Here is a 17,042-nt window from a genome sequence, read left to right as displayed (position 1 = left end):
GAAGATGAAGAGCCGCTTGCTTCTTAAGAATCAGCCGTTTGTTATTTAACAAGGGTGGGACTCAGGGTGAAGACCACTGCCCAGAACCAGGCAGCTCCTGGAGGCAAGCCTCTGGTGCTCCTCCTCCTACCTTCTCAGGTGGAAGGAGCGTTTTCGTCCCCCAGACAGAGGGGGGTGATTGGCAATGTAGGGAACTGGAGCTGGAGAAGGGGGTAGGATGGTGGGGTCAGGGAGGACCCTGCAGGCAGCACCCACCTGCCAGCCTGCCCCAGCCCTGCCCTCTGATTAAAGTCGTGTTGTCTCCTAAGTGTGGGTTTCTAGGTCCTTGGCCACAGTTGGGGGGGGCAGGGGAGGCACAGGCTGCTTGGGCTCAGCAGGCTGGGTCCCCGCTATAGGCGGCTGGTAACTGTGGGGCTTCCTTGGCTTCACCGCAGATCCACTTTGGAATGACACGGTTCCCACCCCGCCACCTCTCCCCGCAAAACACTGACCCGCTGACCAGGCAGCCAGAGCTGAGCCGATCGATGGCCCCGCCTCAGCTGGTCCTCTTTGTGAAATAAATATGAGCGTTGCCAGTCTCTGGACCTGTTCCCTGCTCCCTGCCCGCTCGGCGAGGCTGCTCACACGCTGGTTTCTGGGGTGTGAACCACCTCCCCATTTTTCTCAGGCTGTTCCTTCAGGAAGTGTTCCACCTCCTGCGAGTCCACCCTCACATCCACAGGGGGCTTGTGGAGCTTCTCCCCTCCTGAAGCCGCCTCCTCGGGCTGTGGCTGTGTCACCTCGGCCTTCTTCTTCTTGATGCAGAAGAAGTTGCCCAGCAGCAGCACAAGGGAGGAGGTGAGCACCTCGGCCCCCGCCAGGATGAACACGTACTTGTAAACTTTGGTTGCATCCAGAAGCTTGCCTGCAAAGAAGGACCCAGGTCACTAGAAAATCCATCTCCTGGCATTGAGGAAATGCCTCACACACACACACACAGTCACCCTGTCTGACTGGAACTCCATCCCCAGCAGCATCTGCCCAGCCCTGTCCAGCCTCTTCCTTCCTCTTCCTCCTCCCCATGAGTGCAAAGGCTGAATCAAAAGGGTTAGAAGTGGCCTTGAAGGTTTGCAGTCCTGGAGTCTACACCAACCCCTTCCCAGTCACCCACCCCTAGAAAGAGGCATGGCTTAGTAAGGCCCTATATACCTAGTAACCGAGGACCAAGACCATTCTTGGAGAAAGGAGCAGCCAGAGGCTTTAAGGGGACCAGAAAGGGCTGTGGAGTAAGAGACCCAGGCCCAGGATGGGGAGGCTGCCCTCTCCAGCCAAAACCATTCTCAATTTCCATGGAGTGTTTTTTGGCTGGCCTTCAGAAAATGAGAGGACCAAAGGAACAAATCCTGCCCCGTCCCCTTGAAAGCTGCCCCTGTGGTGTACAGACTTCTGAAGAAGCTGCCAGACCCTGTGTGTAGCGATAACAAGTTTGTCTCTTGGCTCAGAGCCAACATTTACTGCTGACACCTGCTGGCCCCAGATCCTACCATTTCCAGTCTCCTAAAGCAGGGTATGAAAGGAAGGGGGTGGGGGTAGGTAGCCCCTCCTCAGAGCGGTCAGGCCTTGCCCTGTCCCTGTGCCCCCTCCCCCCGCCAGCCACACTCACCTCCTGATGGGGGTCCGATGAGCACGGCCACAGCTTCCAGCAGCAACACGAGACCGATGGCACTGGAGAACTTCTGAGTGCCCACAATAGCCATGAGCACCTCAAACTGCAGAGCCCCCACCATGCCGTATGAGATGCCAAAGAAGATGCAAAAGACCACCAGGCCACCATAGTCAGTGGCTGTGGAGCCTGTCAGGTCGGTGAAGCCGTTGAAGAACATGGCAAAGCTGAAGAGGTAGACAGAGTAGGGCCGCACCTTCTTGAGCCCCGTTATGAAACCAGCCGTGGGCCTGGCAAAGATGTCAATGAAGCCCAGGATGGTGAGAAGGAAGGCTGCCTTTGTGTCAGGCACACCCAGGTCCTTAGCGTAGCTCACCACAAACACTGGAGGCACAAAGAGCCCCAGCACCATGATGGAGGCAGCCACTGCGTAGATGAGGAAGCCACGGTCTCGGAAGACACTCAAGTCCAAAAGGTGCTTTGATGGCCGCTGGGGTGCGTGGGTCCCACTCCCTCCGCTCGCCTGGGGTGCCACCAGCGGCCTCATGAGCGCAGCACAGACACAGCAGTTGAGCAGCAGGCCTCCCAGGATGAGGAAGCCACCTCTCCAGCCGTAGTGGTCCTGCAGCAGCTGCCCCAATGGAGACAGAGCACACAGGAACACTGGACTGCCTGCTGCCGCCAGCCCGTTGGCTATAGGGCGCCGTTTGTTGAAGTACCGGTTGAGCATGATAAGGGAGGGCTGGAAGTTGAGAGCCAGACCCAAGCCTGTAAGAGAGGACAGGGTAAGGACCCCCCCGCCCAACCAGACTTGTAAGAGAGGACAGTGTGTGACCCTGTGACCCAAGCCTGCAAAGAGTGTAGTGTGAGACTTTATACCAGACCTCTAAAAGGGGCAGCGTGAGACTCCCTCACCCAAGACCTCCCAAGGACAAGATGGTAGTGTGAGGAACCAGACCGCCAAGAAGGGCATGTGAGACACTGAAACCAAGCCCGCAAAGAAGTCAGCATGAAACCCCGGGGCCAAGACTTGCAGGGAAGGCAGTGTTCGACCCCCATGACTCAGACTGCCAAGCAAGGCAGCTTAGACCCCTGTATCTCCCCAGACCTTCATCCATGTCCCAGCTTCCCTGGCTCCATTGCAAATGGCGATGAGCATCTAATGGGTCTCAAGGGTGCACAGCCACGCATCCCAGCAGACAGTTACAGAGGGAAGGAAGGGTACAGCCAAGAAGCCCAGCAGTACTCAACTTTACCCCCCCTCCCCAAACTCAGACCAGAAGACAGGAGCAGCATGTCTGCTGCTGGTCCCATTTCTCCCCCCTCCGCAACCCCCTTCCCCGGCCCCCGACTCACCAGTGATGACTCCTGTGGTGAGGTAGATCTGGATAATGCTTCTGCAGAAGGAAGCGGCCACCATTCCCAGGGAGGCAAAGAGGCCACCCACAAGCATGACAGGCCGGCAGCCAAAGCGGTTCACACACACACTGCAGAGCGGGCCTGTGCAGAGAAGGTAACTGAAGGAGGGCAGCGTGCCAGGCCTCCAGCTTGGCTCTGCCTTCTCCCTCCTGCCCACCAGAATATGTAAGAGCCTCAATTTGTCAGGTGTACTGGACACTGGGGGCCAGGTTCTTCTTTCCTTTCTTTTTTGTTTTTGTTTGTTTGTTTTTCGAGACAGAGTTTCTCTATATTGCTTTGCAGCCTGTCCTGGAACTCTTAAGACCAGGCTGGCCTCGAACTCACAGAGATCCATCCGCTTGCCTCTGGGATTAAAGGCGTGAGCCACCAACAATAGGCCGGGGGGGGGGGGGAGGTTCTTAGTGCAAGGTGACTTGTGGGCACTGGGCAGAGCCCAGCTCTTGACATGACCTAAGTAGGTCAACAGGAAGCACCCTCTCTGAAGGCACTGCTTGAGGAGCCTGACCACTGGGTGTGTCAACACAACCTACCCACTCAGACAGGGACCAAGACACTTTGCCCTTCAGAGAACCATAGCTTTCTGGCAAGATCACCCACTTGAGGATTCACCCCATTCCTCTATGCTCCCTTGGACACCCGTGAGCCCCACCTCACCTGTGCCATAGAGCATGGCCAGCAGGATGGAGGAGATCCAGGCCGTGTCACTGTAGCCAATCCCAAACTCATGCATGAGCTCCTTGAAAAAAACGCTGACGGCTTTGGGGAAGGCATAGGAGAACCCTGTGATGATGAAACAGCCAAAGAGGACAGCCCAGCCCCAGCCCCCATCGGGGGCCTTGATGCCAGTGGGACCCTCGTCCACCACAGCTCCTCCCATAGCCAGGAGGGCTGGTTTCACCTTGTCCTGAAAGAAAAGAAACAGCTGACTCAGGTTGCCAGGGCGATCATCTCAGCCGCAGCCCAGCAGAGGAGGGTGGGGACCGAAACGCACGGGCTGGACACCTGCAGAGTCCTGGAATTGGCACCTGGCCACTCCTACGGCAGCTCAGCCATGGGCGGCCTGCTGTCGCTGGCTACCCTTAACTGGTGCTTTGGGGAGCTGTCTGTTCCCACACAGGTGGGTATAAAGTGCAATGACTTTTTACGTTTTGACCAGGATTCGCATGACCTTCTGCAAAAAGCAGACCCAAGAAATTGGCCTGGCTGGTGTTTTCTGAACTTGTGCTGGGCAGAGGCTGTGCCATACAACCTAATCCCGGCAGTAACCTACACTTCCCGTCCCGTTGGAGCACACTCTTGAGTTGCCCACCCCCCCCAAAAAAAAATGTCTGGGGTGGGTGTCCAACACCCTGCCCAGCTCTAAATCTAAGTGAAGTCAGCCTTGCCCCGCTCTCCTGCCCCCGAGGAGCTACGCTGCACTCCTTGCCAGGTTCTGGCCGTCTGGGAGGACATGGGTCTGGATCAGAGGCAGTTGAAGAAACACAGGCTATGGTATCTGAAGGGGGCTTCCCACTTCCTCTGGGTATAACTTAGTAGTTATAACTCTGCCGCGAACCATCCTTGGCAGTGGCTTTTGGGAGAGGATGAAGACCCTGATGGATTACAGGAAGGTCTGGGGGTTACAGGGGGAAAAAAAAATTGCCTTGGCAGCAGTTTATAACCAATCTATGGGAACAGGGGCCAATCTTCTGTCCCCTAACTGCTAAAGTAAGCAGAGAGTATCCCAAACCCCACACCCACCCACTGCTAACTCCCCTTTTCATGAATTTCGGGGGCTTAATTGATGTGAGACAGAGCAGGTCTGAAAACTACGGCCAGGTTCTGGTTCTGTTTGGTGCTTGACCCCACAGTCAGTATTCCAAATCCCAGAGGTTGTTCAGCCTCATCCCCCATCTCACCAAGAATCAAGGTGCAGCAGGGGGCAGCCTTTGACCTGAGTATTCAGTTCACTCTCCACAAATGCTGTGCTGCCAAGCAGTACTCTGGGGAGAAAATCAAGCCATGATGTATAAGGGCGGCTGGCACTGAAATGGAAACCCCTGACCAGGAGAGCTTCCCACCTTGCCTGGCTCACTCTGGAAAGGCTGAGATTCCAGCCTTTGCTGGCTTCTTCCTGAGAACAGAGTCCTGTGGTTGGGGCACAGACATGCTAAACTAGGCTGTGTTCTAAGAAGCACGAGCCATGCGTGATGCTACCCAGGTTTCCCTGAGGTTCATACAGCTCTGCTAGGATTGCACACCAACCAGAGAAGGCTTCACCCTGCTTCTGACCATCTTGGCTGTGGCCCAGCCTGAGACCCTCCCCACTCAAACCCAAAGGAGAAGTATCATACGCCACAGCCAGGGCATGCTCAGTGGGACCCCAAGTGCCAGGCACCTCTTATCCATTAGCTAGAGTTTAAAAGGCCCTTGATTATTTTAAAAGGGGAACTATAAACTGGGAGTGGGGGAGTGCACTTTAGGGATATACCATCTAGATATGAAACCAAAAGACAGAAAACCCAAGGATGACCCAAGACCCAGGATTTAAGGTGTGGTCAAGGGAGGGCTAGGCCACATGGAGTTCCTGCCTGTTCACATTGTGGCTTTACAGAAGTTTGATACCTTTTTTTTTTTTGGTCTATGTGTGTTCACATAACATCTCACCTTGTAGCCCTAGCTGGGAGGCTGGGAGGTTGGCCTGGAACTCAAACTCCCCTGCTCTAATTCCTGAGTGCTGGGATCACTGGCATGCATCACCACGCCCAACCCTTCTGCCGCACTCTTTAAAATAAATCCAGGGTGGGCAAGGTGGCTCAGTGGGTAAAGGCACCTGCCACTGAGGCTGACAACCTGCGTTCAGTCCCCGTGACCTACACGATGGACGAAGAGAACTGACTGACTCCCACAGGCCACACACACACACACACAGTGTGCCCCCACACCCATGTTCATTAAATAAAATGTAAAAATTAAATAAATAAAATCCAGTTTCAATGCAAAGCAAAGAGGAGAACATGCCTAGAACCCACAGTGAGCATTAACCCAACTCTGGACACCTGAGGTCCCCACAGAGGATTAGCGCTCCCGGGCTATATCAGGTATGTCCAGCGCTTGTTAAGGTTACTAATAGTTACTCAAGTCTCCTGAAGGTTCCGTACCGTTGCTTGTTTATTATAAACAAGCTTGCTGGAGCTCTCAGAGTCCAAGGAGGTAAGAAATGGGGACATAATTGCCTGCTGTAGATGAGGCTTTCTCTCAACTGGGGTCTTGGAGAGCAAGCGAGGTCAGAAGGATACATGTTCTGGAACTTTTCAGGCCCATGGCTGCAGCGTAAGGCTAATCATACAGGGAGGGCCACCTTCAGTGCCCAGGAGATGATAGCATCAAGACGGGAAGTTCCCCGCCAAGGCCCAGCACCAGCAATGTCCTTGCACAGCCTGGAGCTAACAACCCTAATGAAGCCTCACCAGTGCCCACCCCAGGCTGTCACCAGAGACTCTGCAGAGGGAGACTTATCGGAGAGATCGAATTTCCCAACCAGGGTGGAGTTTAGGCCCCTTGTTTAGCCCACCTTTTGTCACCTAGGCCTCAATACATTCCAATAGAGTGAAAGGCTAGGATTCCCAGCCTGCCTTGGGAATGAGAGCCACGGGAAGACAGCATGGATGGGCCAAAATGCAGGCCATGGCTCTAACCCTAGGGCTTCCCTGTCTAAATCCATCCACAGGCACACCCTAGCCGCCTGGCCTTTCGGTGACATTTACCCTCGCTGGGAAGCATGCAAAGCAGCCCAGAAATAACTCAGCCTCCAGGTCACAGAAACCTGATCTGGGGGTGGGGGCTGGGTCAGGAAAGCCTCCAGGGTGCTCCCAAAAGCTAGTCCCTAGAGCTAACGCCACTGGATGTGGCCTGTGGCAGGGGGCTCATGGAAGTCCCTTGTAACATACATCCCTTTGCATCCAAGGGAAGCAGACCAGGTGCCCAGTGGTCCAAGCCCTAAGTTCTGTGGTCTGCTCAGGTGCCCCTTAAGTGCCCGTCATCAGGAGGGACCAGCCTCAGCCCTGCCTTTGTGGCCTTAACTAGGCAGCAGGAACTACGGCAACCACCTTCCTTGAGTTAGATTTCAGATCCCCAAGAAGCAAGTAAGCAGCCAGTACGGAGGAGGCAGGGTAAGAGGTTGCTTCAAAGGCCTCTTTCCAAGTTCCCTCCCTCCCTTCGTGTGCCTCTTCTCTCTGGGCCAGCAACCCTGAGCCCACCAGCGTGTAAAGGTATGCCAAAGAAAAGCCCCTAGGGGCCTTTTCTGGAGAGGCACCTATGGTGCAGCCGAGGTTGGGCCACGGGCTTGCCTGGCTCTCCACCCCATCTCGACTGGCCTGCCCAGCCTCCGGGGCATGCCTGGCACCGCTGCAAGTTGTCCTGTCCGCTCACATCAACTTTTCAGGGACCAGTAGTGTAGAAATACGGGTCTTGTTTGCCAGAATAGACATTGTTGCCCAGAGCCAACCACCACCCCACCTCAGGCCTGAGATCTCTGCAGGGCCATCCTAGGTAGAACAGATGGGCTCAGAGTCCCACATCTTGTGAGGAACCTTCAACGCTTGGCTGTCATAAAAATGGGACAGCCCTAAGAACCTGCCCCATCTTGCTGCCCGCCGCAAGGTTAGGGTTGGTGGGTGGGACCCTCTCTGAGCCACTTTCTAACAAAGTTCCACCTAGGCCTGGTGGGCCCACGCCTCCGCAAGACTATGGATTCCCGAGCAGTCTTCCTTCCTAAAGCCAGGATCTAAGGCTAAAGGGAGACTCGGAAATCATAAACGCTTCCCAACTCCCATCACTGTCTGGCAAGGAGGTAGGTCTGGAGATGGCAGAAGCATGGGTTAGGGTGGGGCTTGGGTTAGAGGAAGGCAACCGAGCGGACCAGCCTCACTTCCCATCTGTGGACTGGAGGCAAAGGTCCAGCAGACCTGGGCGGGGCTCAGTGGTTCGGACTAGGGTCGGGAAGGAAGCTCCGCCCAGGCGGCCTCGGGACGTGGGGGACGTGACCACACCAAGGGAGGAGCCGCCGCCGTATTGCCTGGAGTAGGCAGTCCTCCTCCGTTTCTACCGTACTTGCAGAGCGCGGCGCCACATGCCCTAAGGCGCCCCACGACTCACCCGCAGATTCTTTTTGGAGGCGGGCCATTTCCCTTTGCCTTTAGCAGAAGCGAGCCCAGGCGCGCGGCCGAGCCTCTGGGATCCTGACCGATAAACTGCGGGTCTCGCAGCTAACTCCCAAGTGCATCCGCTCCTCATTCCACTGGTGGAAACTGAGGCCAGAGGCCTACTCGCACCACTAGGGCGGTCTCCATTCCTGCCCCTCCACTATGCCAGTGACCAGTGCCAGGTGGACCAAGGCCTGGTCCAGAGGCGTCTCCAATTGCTTAGCACCACCACCCAGAAGGTCCGGCTTGGAGCCCCAAGGTGCCCCCTAAATTTGGCCCCTCACCAGCAACACCATCCCCTCCCTGGCCAGTTAGTTAGTTCACTGCAGACCTGGTTCTAGAGTCAGAAACCCCGGCACGCGGGCATGCGGTGGAGTTCCACAAACTGGCCCCTTCCGTACCACTCTAAAGTCAACAACGCTGTCTCCTTGCTGCCCCTCCAAATGTAGACTCCCAGGCAGTGAGTATTAGATCGTTTATAATGGGAAGCAGGCCCTGGCCCAAGGTCACTGGTGGTGTTGGCAAGTCCGTCTTGGAACCAAACCAATGGTTCAAGGCTTTGTCGACACCAAAGTCCTGGTCAAGAAGGCTCCTCCCGTATCTAATAGAGTCCCCAGTACCCCTTGAGGGGTAGACCCATCATTTTACACACCATCCTAGCTGTGCATTAGTCACTCACGACCCATCCTGAGGGAGTCCCCACACTTCTCAGCACAGACAGACCCGGCACCCACTGGACACCAGCCAACTTTTGGGCCTGTGGAATGAAGCTGAGAGCCCTGGGAGATGGCCGCCTCCCCCCAACAGAATCCACCCCCCCACCTCACCCCAGCATTGGTCAAGCTACTGCACCCTGTGTTGTATGGGGGAGGGAGCCTTGCCATTTACAGTCTCTCAAATCACCCTGTTGTCCTGACTGGGATCATCACAGAAAGTGTTCCCGCCGGCCTGGACCTGCAGCCCTGTGCGTGGGACAAAGAGCAGGCTCTGGATTCCAAACACCGTCAGTAGCAGCAGGCAACCGGCTTTTCAGGTAAGAAAACCGAGGCTGTGCACCTGGTTTTACCACGGAATGAGGATAGAGCAACCCTAGCCCATTATGGAGGGAAACCACACTTTCATGTGCCTAGTTAGGGCTAGTAGTGATGGGTTAGGTTAGGTGGTAGTAAGATGTAAAGAGGAGGCGGGAGGAAGAGACCCGAGGGCATTCCTCCCCCAACCAATCCGAAGCGCACGTGCTCCTTTCTCACTGGGCGGCCTACTGATGCCCGCTGGAGGTTCAGGGTTCCAAGAAGTCTATAGCATTCCCAACAAACACAGCCCAGGCTCTCCAGCCGCCCGGCCACCCTCCAACCCTCCTGGGCCGAGCTATTTATACCCTGGACGTTTGGTCGTCCGGGGCAGCTGCCTCCTGGACGAAGCAGCCCAGCCCCTGAGGGCTGCCGGACGGATAGGCTTCTGCGAAGGCAGGGAGGCAGGATGAGAGCGCGCGACTGACTGCTCCGGGCCATTTGGTGGAGCTGCAGTGGGGACAAGGTTCTCCAAGTCAGGAGAGATCCGGGGCTGGAGAATAAGGAGGGGAGAGGACCAGGAGTCGGGAGCCGGGAGCTCCAGGCCCACATCCGGCACCTGATGAACGAGGACCCAACCCCCGGGCGCCTGGTGGGTCCCTGCCTCGCTCCGCGCGCCAAGCATCCCACCGCGCCTACCTGCCACCGCTACCGTCAGCCGCTGAGTCCGCCTCTGCCCTCCTCCGCTGCTCGGCTCGGCGCCGCGCCGGGGGCGATTTTAAGAGCTCTCATCCCTTGCGCGGCACGTCCCCCACGCACGTCACCGCTGCCTGGCGCCGCCCCTGCCCTCCCCGCCCGGACCCCACGCCGCTGCGCTGCCGGAGGGGGCGCCCCAGCCGCTGCGCCCCGACGGCGCGGTCACTGCCCTTCTCCATTTACCAGGGAGCCCCGGCCCGAACCCGTTCTACAGGAGCCCAGGGCGCGGACCGTACACACCGCGGACCTTCTCTTCCGCGCCCTCAGACATAAGCTGATCGCCTCGTCTCCCCTCGGCGCCCCTTTCTGCCTCTCCATTTATTCCTTCCCAATGCTGTGGGGTCCTTCTGTGATTCCGGCAAGAGAGCGGCAGCGCCCTCGCTACCTCCGAGACCGGGGCCTTTTTGCCCTCCATGCCCTGACCCGTGCCTTCTGCCGGATGGCACACGCCGCCACTGCACCCCATTCACCATGGGCTCCCGCCACCTGCCTCAACTCCAGGTCTTCAGGCCTCTTTCGAACCTTCGCCCCCTCCAAACCTCCTCATCCTGCCGGTGCCTAAGCCTGGGTTACTGCGTGGCCGTGGCGGCTGTCTCCCCTGGTTGAGAAGCAGGACCCGACCACCTTAGTCTCTGGGGATCTTGGGCAAGACTGTCAACCAACCCAAACTTCCGCTTTCCCCTGTGGTCGGGGCTTTGCAAAGCCAGAAGCAGGCACTGACTCCACAGTCCTGCCCTGTCACCCTTCGTCTCCCAGCCCCCAATTCCGGAGGTGAGAACCTGACCGCAACTTTCCACCCTACTCCACAAACGCTGACTGACTGACTGCCTGGCAAGGATCAGAGTTGGGAGAAAGCTGAGCCTCTCTTCTGAGCGGGTCTTCCCAGTGCTCCCGGGGTGATGGGGTGAGGGTGATGGTGTGCATCTTCAGCCCCCCCCCGCCCCGTTTCCCCTGGTGCTTCGGGTGCTAGGTTTGAGAAGGCACCAGGGAGCAGAACCTTTGATGGACAGGGCCCAGATCACTTATCCTTGGGCACCCAGCCTGAGTTCAAGAAGCACTCCATCTCACTTCTAATGAGGATCCTAAACTAACGGCCCCAGATCCCCTGAGGCTTGGAAGTCTAGAGAAGCAACTAAACTTTAGACGAAGATCTCAACACATCCAGAATAGAAAAGGGTGAGCCCCAAGTCCAAAATGTCACAGCTTTCCACTCTTTTGGTCATGGTAAGGGGGACCACAATGGCATTAGTTTTGGCCCCATAGTCCACCATCCTGAGATATCCAGTCTAGTAGGACCAACTGCTCTATTGGGTGTTCAGCACCCGTCTCCAAGGGACCCTCCATGAAAAGAGTCATTCAGGGTCTGATCTCCATCCACTCCTGCCTAAGGCGTGACTATTACTCCAAAGACGCTAGGGAAACCATAAGCTTTCATGGTAAGAATCCCATGGCCTCCAACAAGTGGCCTATGGGGCCTCAGCCTTCAGGGACAACAACCTGTGATAGGTAGCTAACTTCCAGGAGGTAGGGGAGGCAAACTTGCAGCCTCCGCCACTGGATATGTTACAGGTGCAGTGGTAGTGTATGCCACCCGGCAGATGTGGCATACTGATGTGGAAGCTAGCCATATACTCTCCTTGAGCTCACAGGTCAGTGTGGCAGGACTTGGGCTTGCCACCTCTCACCCTTCATCCAGACCAAATAACTCAGAGCTGCCAAGAAGGAAACAGAAACCAAGCCAGTACATCCAGAGTCTCTCTGCCTCCTCCTGCCTCCCAAAGGCCAGGAGCTGCACTGTCCATAGTGCAGATCGAGACCTAGTTGTTCTAGAGGACCCAATAGTCCATTTTCTGGGTGAACCTAGGAGCATTCAGGACCTAGAGTCCAAGAGCAAAATTCTCACAGCACAGCCTCTACTGTCCTAGCAATGATATGGGAGCTCTCTCCAGACCCAGGTCTGCCTGCCATGGGCCTGTACCAGCTCAGGGTGCCCTTTTCTGAATGGAAAGTACCTGGGGAGATGTAGCTGTCCCTGGTGAGGGGACAGTTTCCTAGCACTGACGAGTGATCCAGCCAGACCCGGTCCTGACCTCCACAGTCCACCATGTCCCTCCAGGCACCCTACCCATCTCACCCCCTTCCATTCCAGTCTACAACTTCAGGTCCCATCAGGCCCTGGAATGTGCTCTGAGGAGACTCAGTGGCGGGAACCCTTGGGGACATGGACTTTCCCAAGATCCTTGCCCCTAGGAACCATGGGGATGTTAAGGATCTATTACAAATCTTGAGCAAGCACCCAGTCTCCCAGACAGGGTAGGAGCCAGGCTCCTCCTCTGTCTCCAAAATGATCTTAGAAACAGGGAGAGTTTTCTGATGGTTTCCCCTATCAACTTCCCCAGGGAGGGTGGGTGGAAGGTTAAGCCTCTCCAGTCAGGAGCGAGGAATCTCCCAGGTTCTGCAGAGCCAAACAGACACCACATCTGCCGCCCATGGAGATTCTTCATGATCCTACAATTACAGCCTTGTCACGATGCCTGGCCTGGCCAAGCCTACACGAACCACCCTGCGCCAGTTGCTACCCCATGATGGACTGAAGCCAGGACAAGCTAGGTCAGGTGAAGAAGGCCAAGTCGCTGGGACATTCTGTCTCTACCACAGCTCTCCTTCCTGGGGTCCCCAGCTGCCTAGCTCCTGTCCATGTTCTCTGAGTGATCCCTGTCCAGGGGATCTAGTGACACACTATTGAAACCTGTTACTCCACACCTGGGGCACTTTCCCTCCAGGCCCTGAAAGTACAGTATGACGCAGCCTTCCCTGGCCCAGACTAGAAAAGGGTACTTACAGCTTATAGAGGCAGAAGCCCCACAGAACATAGCCTGGACCCAAGACCATGAGTTTGGGGCCAACCCATTCCTTCATTCTATGCTTTCCCCAGGACTTTTCCTTCCCAAATCCTCTGGAGAAAATAAAAACAAAAGAACAGATTAGTCTGGCAGCTGCCCAACTATCCCACTGTGCAGCACCCAGAGAGTGGGCAGGTGGTAGAAGTTAAACCTCAGCCTACCCCAGACACACACACACACACACACACACACACACACACACCTGTGTGCTGCTGGTGTTTGTACAAGTGTTACGGTATTTGCTCATTGGTGATGAGTGGGTGTTGTGTATGGGTAGGATGTGTGTGTGTGTGTGTATGTGTGTGTGTGTGTGTGTGTGTGAGAGAGAGAGAGAGGTAAGGAATTTGGTGCTATGGATGGGTGTGGGTATTGGGTGAGTGTTGGGTGTGCTATGTTTATGTTGTGTGTGATTGTTGGGTGTGTGGTGGGGGTAGGAGCATTGAGTGTGATAGGTGTTTGGTATGTTTGTATAGTGTGGGTACTGACTGAGTTATGAGTGTTGGGTGGGTATCGGGAATGTTGGGTAGGTGCTATCCATGGGTCTTGGAGATACTGGTGTGTTTGTGTGCTTCGAGTAGGTATTTGCATATGAGTGTGCCTGCATGTTGGGTATATGGTGTACGTTTGTTGTATGGAGGTCTCTGTGAGTATTGGGCTGTGGGTATGCATGGTTTTTGGGTGTTTGTCAGTGCTCATGTGGATGTGTGGGTGTAGGAGATATGAGGGTGGAACAGTGGGTGCTTGTGTGTTGACTGTTGGTATGTTTACATGTGATGTGTGTGGTGGAGGGGGATGTTGGGGTAGGCATTAGATATTGTGGTGTGTCTGTATTTATGTGTGATGTGTATAGCTTGGGTAGGTGTCAGGGGTGTGGGTGTTGGGTAAATTGGGGTGTTTATTTGTGTGCGTGTTCACACACACATGCGAACGTTGGACTGTGGGTGTGTGAAACTGTTGGATGTGTGTAGTCTAATAGGAAAAGCCAACTGCTGACCAGGCCTTCTCCTTGGTAGCAATAGAAACCTCTCTTCCACAGAACTAGACAAGAACAGAGTTTCTGGAACTCAGAACTAGAGCCACCAGGACCCCAGGCAGTGATTCCAGGGTCACGGGGAGACGGAGACACAGCTGAGGGCACAGAGGAGCATGGTCCCTCTGACCCTCAGGCTCCTGGTCTGTGCCGGCCTGGCAGAACCCATATGAAGCTCCTTGGAGGTTAACTTCTGGGGTCCCTTCACTTGGCTATCCTGTGAAACCCCACATGGCCTTCCCGTACCCTGTAGGAAGGTCTCCACTTTCTTTCTTAGCTGTTCTACCCCACCTTCATCTGACTCTATTTGGACCCAGGTGGACAATCCTGTATTGGATTTGAAGTATGTAAGTTTTCCCCTCCCCCTACTTCTTTCTGCCCATCTGGGACTGGCCTCCCCCTGACAACTGATAAGTTTTGCTTGGACATCCACAAATGGGTACCAGCAAGAGGGAGGGAAAGGCTTGGGGACAACAGTTCCTCATGTTGTAGCCTCAGGAAGCAGCTGGGTGTGGACCATTTGAGCCGGAGCAGGATACGCTCCACAACTGAGCAGGCCATCCATTACAAAGTAAGATGCGGACTTGAGAGCAGAGTGGAGCTCTGTTTTTCTGTTAGGATCGCTCATGTACAAAGGGTGTGGTAGCACATGCAAAGCCGTCTCAGAACCCAGAGGTTGAGGCAAAAGGATTTGGAGTGTGAGGCCAATCTGGGCTACACGCACACACACACACACACATGAAGTTCCTGTCTTGAGGGTAAAATTGGGGCAGGAGAGATGTCTTTGTGGGTAAAATGCTTCCTGCACAAGCATGAGTGTGGGAAATTAAATAAAATATGCTGTCTTGACTATCAAAGAGTTAAGTGAGACCATGAAAGTTCCGTCTATAAAGAACATTGTCGAGACGTAATCTGAAGAGGTGGCTCAGTGGTTAAGAGCTGTTGCTCTTGTAGAGGACCCAGGTTAGATTCCCTGAAACCATATGGTAGCTCACACCTCTTCTGACCTCCAAGGGCACCAGGCGTACATATGTATGATGTACAAACTCTCGCAGACATAAAATAATAAAATAAACTTTCAAAGATATTTAATTAATTTGTTTTTTTTTGTGTGTGTGTACTTTGCAGGTGTTTTGCCTGCATGTGTGTCTGTGTGAGGATGTCAGATCCCCTGGAACTGGAGTTACAGACAGTTGTGAGCTGCCAAGTAGAAGAGCAATTGGTGCTCTTAACTCCTAAGCCATCTCTCCAGGCCCTGGGGAAAAAAAAAAGTTTTAAAAGAGATTAATAAAGACACCATCTGACAAGAATTCCTCCCCAACTCAGCATCTCTCTAAGATAAAAAAGTATGTGCTCGAGGTTGCCTCCTGCTCTTGAAAATCATGTTTGCTTATGAGCTGTACTATTTGAAGTGGGCCCACACGCTGTATCACTGGACTTGCGTTGCTTTGCATCCTTCTGCAGGAGTAAAACTTTTTGCCTCGATGAACTTCCTTGGAGTGTGTGAACATTTTCTTGGAACCTATTTCTAACACTAGGACCTGAGTCTGGATCCCCAGAACCAACGTAAAAGCCAGGACAGGCAGCTTAGGTCCCTAACCCCGGCAAGGCAGTGGTGGTAGACTCTTGGCTGCACTAAGCAAAATGGGGTGCTCCAGGTTCAGTGAGATTCATAAGGTGGTGGCTGGGGAGACGGCTCAGTGGATGAAGGTACTGTCTGCACAAACCTGTCCTCCAGACCTCCCAAGTTTCATCCCCAGGACCCACACAGAAAGTTGGATGCAGTGGTGAGCATCTGTACCTCCAGGGTTCCTGTGGTGGGGTGGGAGGCACGGTCTGAATGAAAAGTCACAGAAACCCTCAGGTCAGTTAGCCTGAAGCACAGAGCACAGCACAGAAGCGAGGGGAGGCCTCGCACCTCAACGAAGCACAAAGAGACTCCAGGAAGTTGTTCCCTGGTATGGGCGGTGGTGGCACACACCTTTAGTTCCAGCACTTAGGAGGCAGGCAGAGCTCTGTGAGTTCCAGGTCAGCCTGGTCTACAGAGTGAGTTCCGGAACAGGTTCCAAAAGCTGCACAGAGAACCCCTGTCTCAAAAAAAAAAAAAAGAAAGGAAATTGTCCCCTGACCACCACCCATTTGTTGTGACACCCTCGAATTCAAACTCTCTCACACTCACACAACGCATAATTTGATTGAAGGAGGCATCCTGATGCTGACCTTGACCCCCAAATACGTCTGAATGGGCGGGCACATCCACATAGCACATACACATACAGAGCAAAAATGGCCAGAAAGACACCGCAAGTGTGACCTGCATCACATGTCTTCCTTTCTACTTCCCCAAATTGCCCTTTCCCAGCAAGGTATTTTTTTTTTTTTAACTCGAGGTTCATTCATGTTTAAAACCAAAACGAAATTTCATGTAACATGCATTTATCATAAAGAAACAGTGGCATGCAGTGCCTCCAACTGTTAGGTAACCACCAGCTTCCTCCAGTTCCAAAATCTTGCCATTGCTCATTACAGCATCCTGCACCCACTAGGTAACCGCTCCGTACCCACTGGCAACTATCCCTGAACTTTCTGCCTCTTCCTCTGTGGACATTCCATGCACGTGGAAACTGTGAATCTGGGACGGAACATGGGGCCTCATACCAGACAAGTGCTTTACTGTTGAGCTATACATCCAGACATTTTCCCTTCTTATTTTAAGACAAGGTCTCATTAAGTTTCCTAGGCAGGCCTTGAACTTGCAATCCTCCTGCCTCAGCCTCCCAAAGCAATTTGGGGTTGCAAGCCTGGCTCAGTATGTGGTCTTATGCACCTGGTTTCTTTCACTGACCATAAAGTGACCAAATTTGTCAGTACTTTGATTCTTTTATGCTGAATAATACCCCATCGTTCAGACAGAATGTATTCTGTGCATGGGTTCACCTGTAGATGGACAGTTGGGTCATCTTTTGAACATAATTGTTCGCAAGAGTGTTAGTCATGATAGCCAGGTCCTTGTGTGCTCATATGTCCCCATCTCTCCCAGCAATACATGTAGGAGTGATATTGCTGACTCACACAAAACAGGAATTGCATGTTTAACCT

General features: G+C 54.2%; 2 protein-coding genes across 4 annotated transcripts in view; one reads left to right on the top strand and one right to left on the bottom strand.

Moving 5' to 3' along the window:
* The window catches only part of Csnk1d (casein kinase 1 delta), a 36,895-nt gene extending 36,313 nt beyond the window's left edge, over positions 1 to 582 (top strand). The window contains exon 10 of the mRNA XM_051182478.1: positions 435 to 582. The gene's annotated coding sequence lies outside the window, so the exon portion shown is untranslated. The remainder of the gene's footprint in view (positions 1 to 434) is intronic.
* On the bottom strand, positions 21 to 10,081 carry Slc16a3 (solute carrier family 16 member 3). 3 transcript variants are annotated; one of them, XM_051182450.1, is made up of 5 exons: positions 9,954 to 10,081; positions 3,716 to 3,965; positions 2,999 to 3,142; positions 1,643 to 2,410; positions 21 to 904 (listed from the first exon to the last, which is right to left on the bottom strand). In XM_051182450.1, exons 2-5 carry the CDS (start codon positions 3,936 to 3,938, stop codon positions 621 to 623), a joined length of 1,419 nt encoding a protein of 472 aa, XP_051038407.1. In that variant the 5' UTR covers positions 3,939 to 3,965; positions 9,954 to 10,081; the 3' UTR covers positions 21 to 620. The 3 variants fall into 3 exon arrangements, with proteins under 3 accessions (XP_051038407.1, XP_051038421.1, XP_051038412.1); XM_051182464.1 differs by lacking the exon at positions 9,954 to 10,081 and adding an exon at positions 4,995 to 5,043; XM_051182455.1 differs by lacking the exon at positions 9,954 to 10,081 and adding an exon at positions 4,960 to 5,034.
* Between the last annotated feature and the right edge of the window lie 6,961 nt (positions 10,082 to 17,042).

Source organism: Phodopus roborovskii, unplaced genomic scaffold (assembly GCF_943737965.1).
Source record: "Phodopus roborovskii unplaced genomic scaffold, PHOROB, whole genome shotgun sequence".
NCBI lineage: Eukaryota > Metazoa > Chordata > Mammalia > Rodentia > Cricetidae > Phodopus > Phodopus roborovskii.
The sequence above is the reverse complement of the archived record's forward strand: the minus strand, read 5'-3'. Positions and strand labels throughout refer to the sequence as shown.

What these genes read in the sequence shown, in the direction of transcription:
- Slc16a3 (XM_051182450.1), bottom strand. Translation starts at nt 3,938, where the DNA reads ATGGGAGGAGCTGTGGTGGACGAGGGTCCCACTGGCATCAAGGCCCCC. An exon ending in GGCCATGCTCTATGGCACAG is followed by an intron (nt 3,143 to 3,715) that starts GTGAGGTGGGGC and finishes TTCTCTGCACAG; the next exon opens with GCCCGCTCTGCAGTGTGTGT. An exon ending in CATCGGACCCCCATCAGGAG is followed by an intron (nt 905 to 1,642) that starts GTGAGTGTGGCT and finishes CCTTCTTTGCAG; the next exon opens with GCAAGCTTCTGGATGCAACC.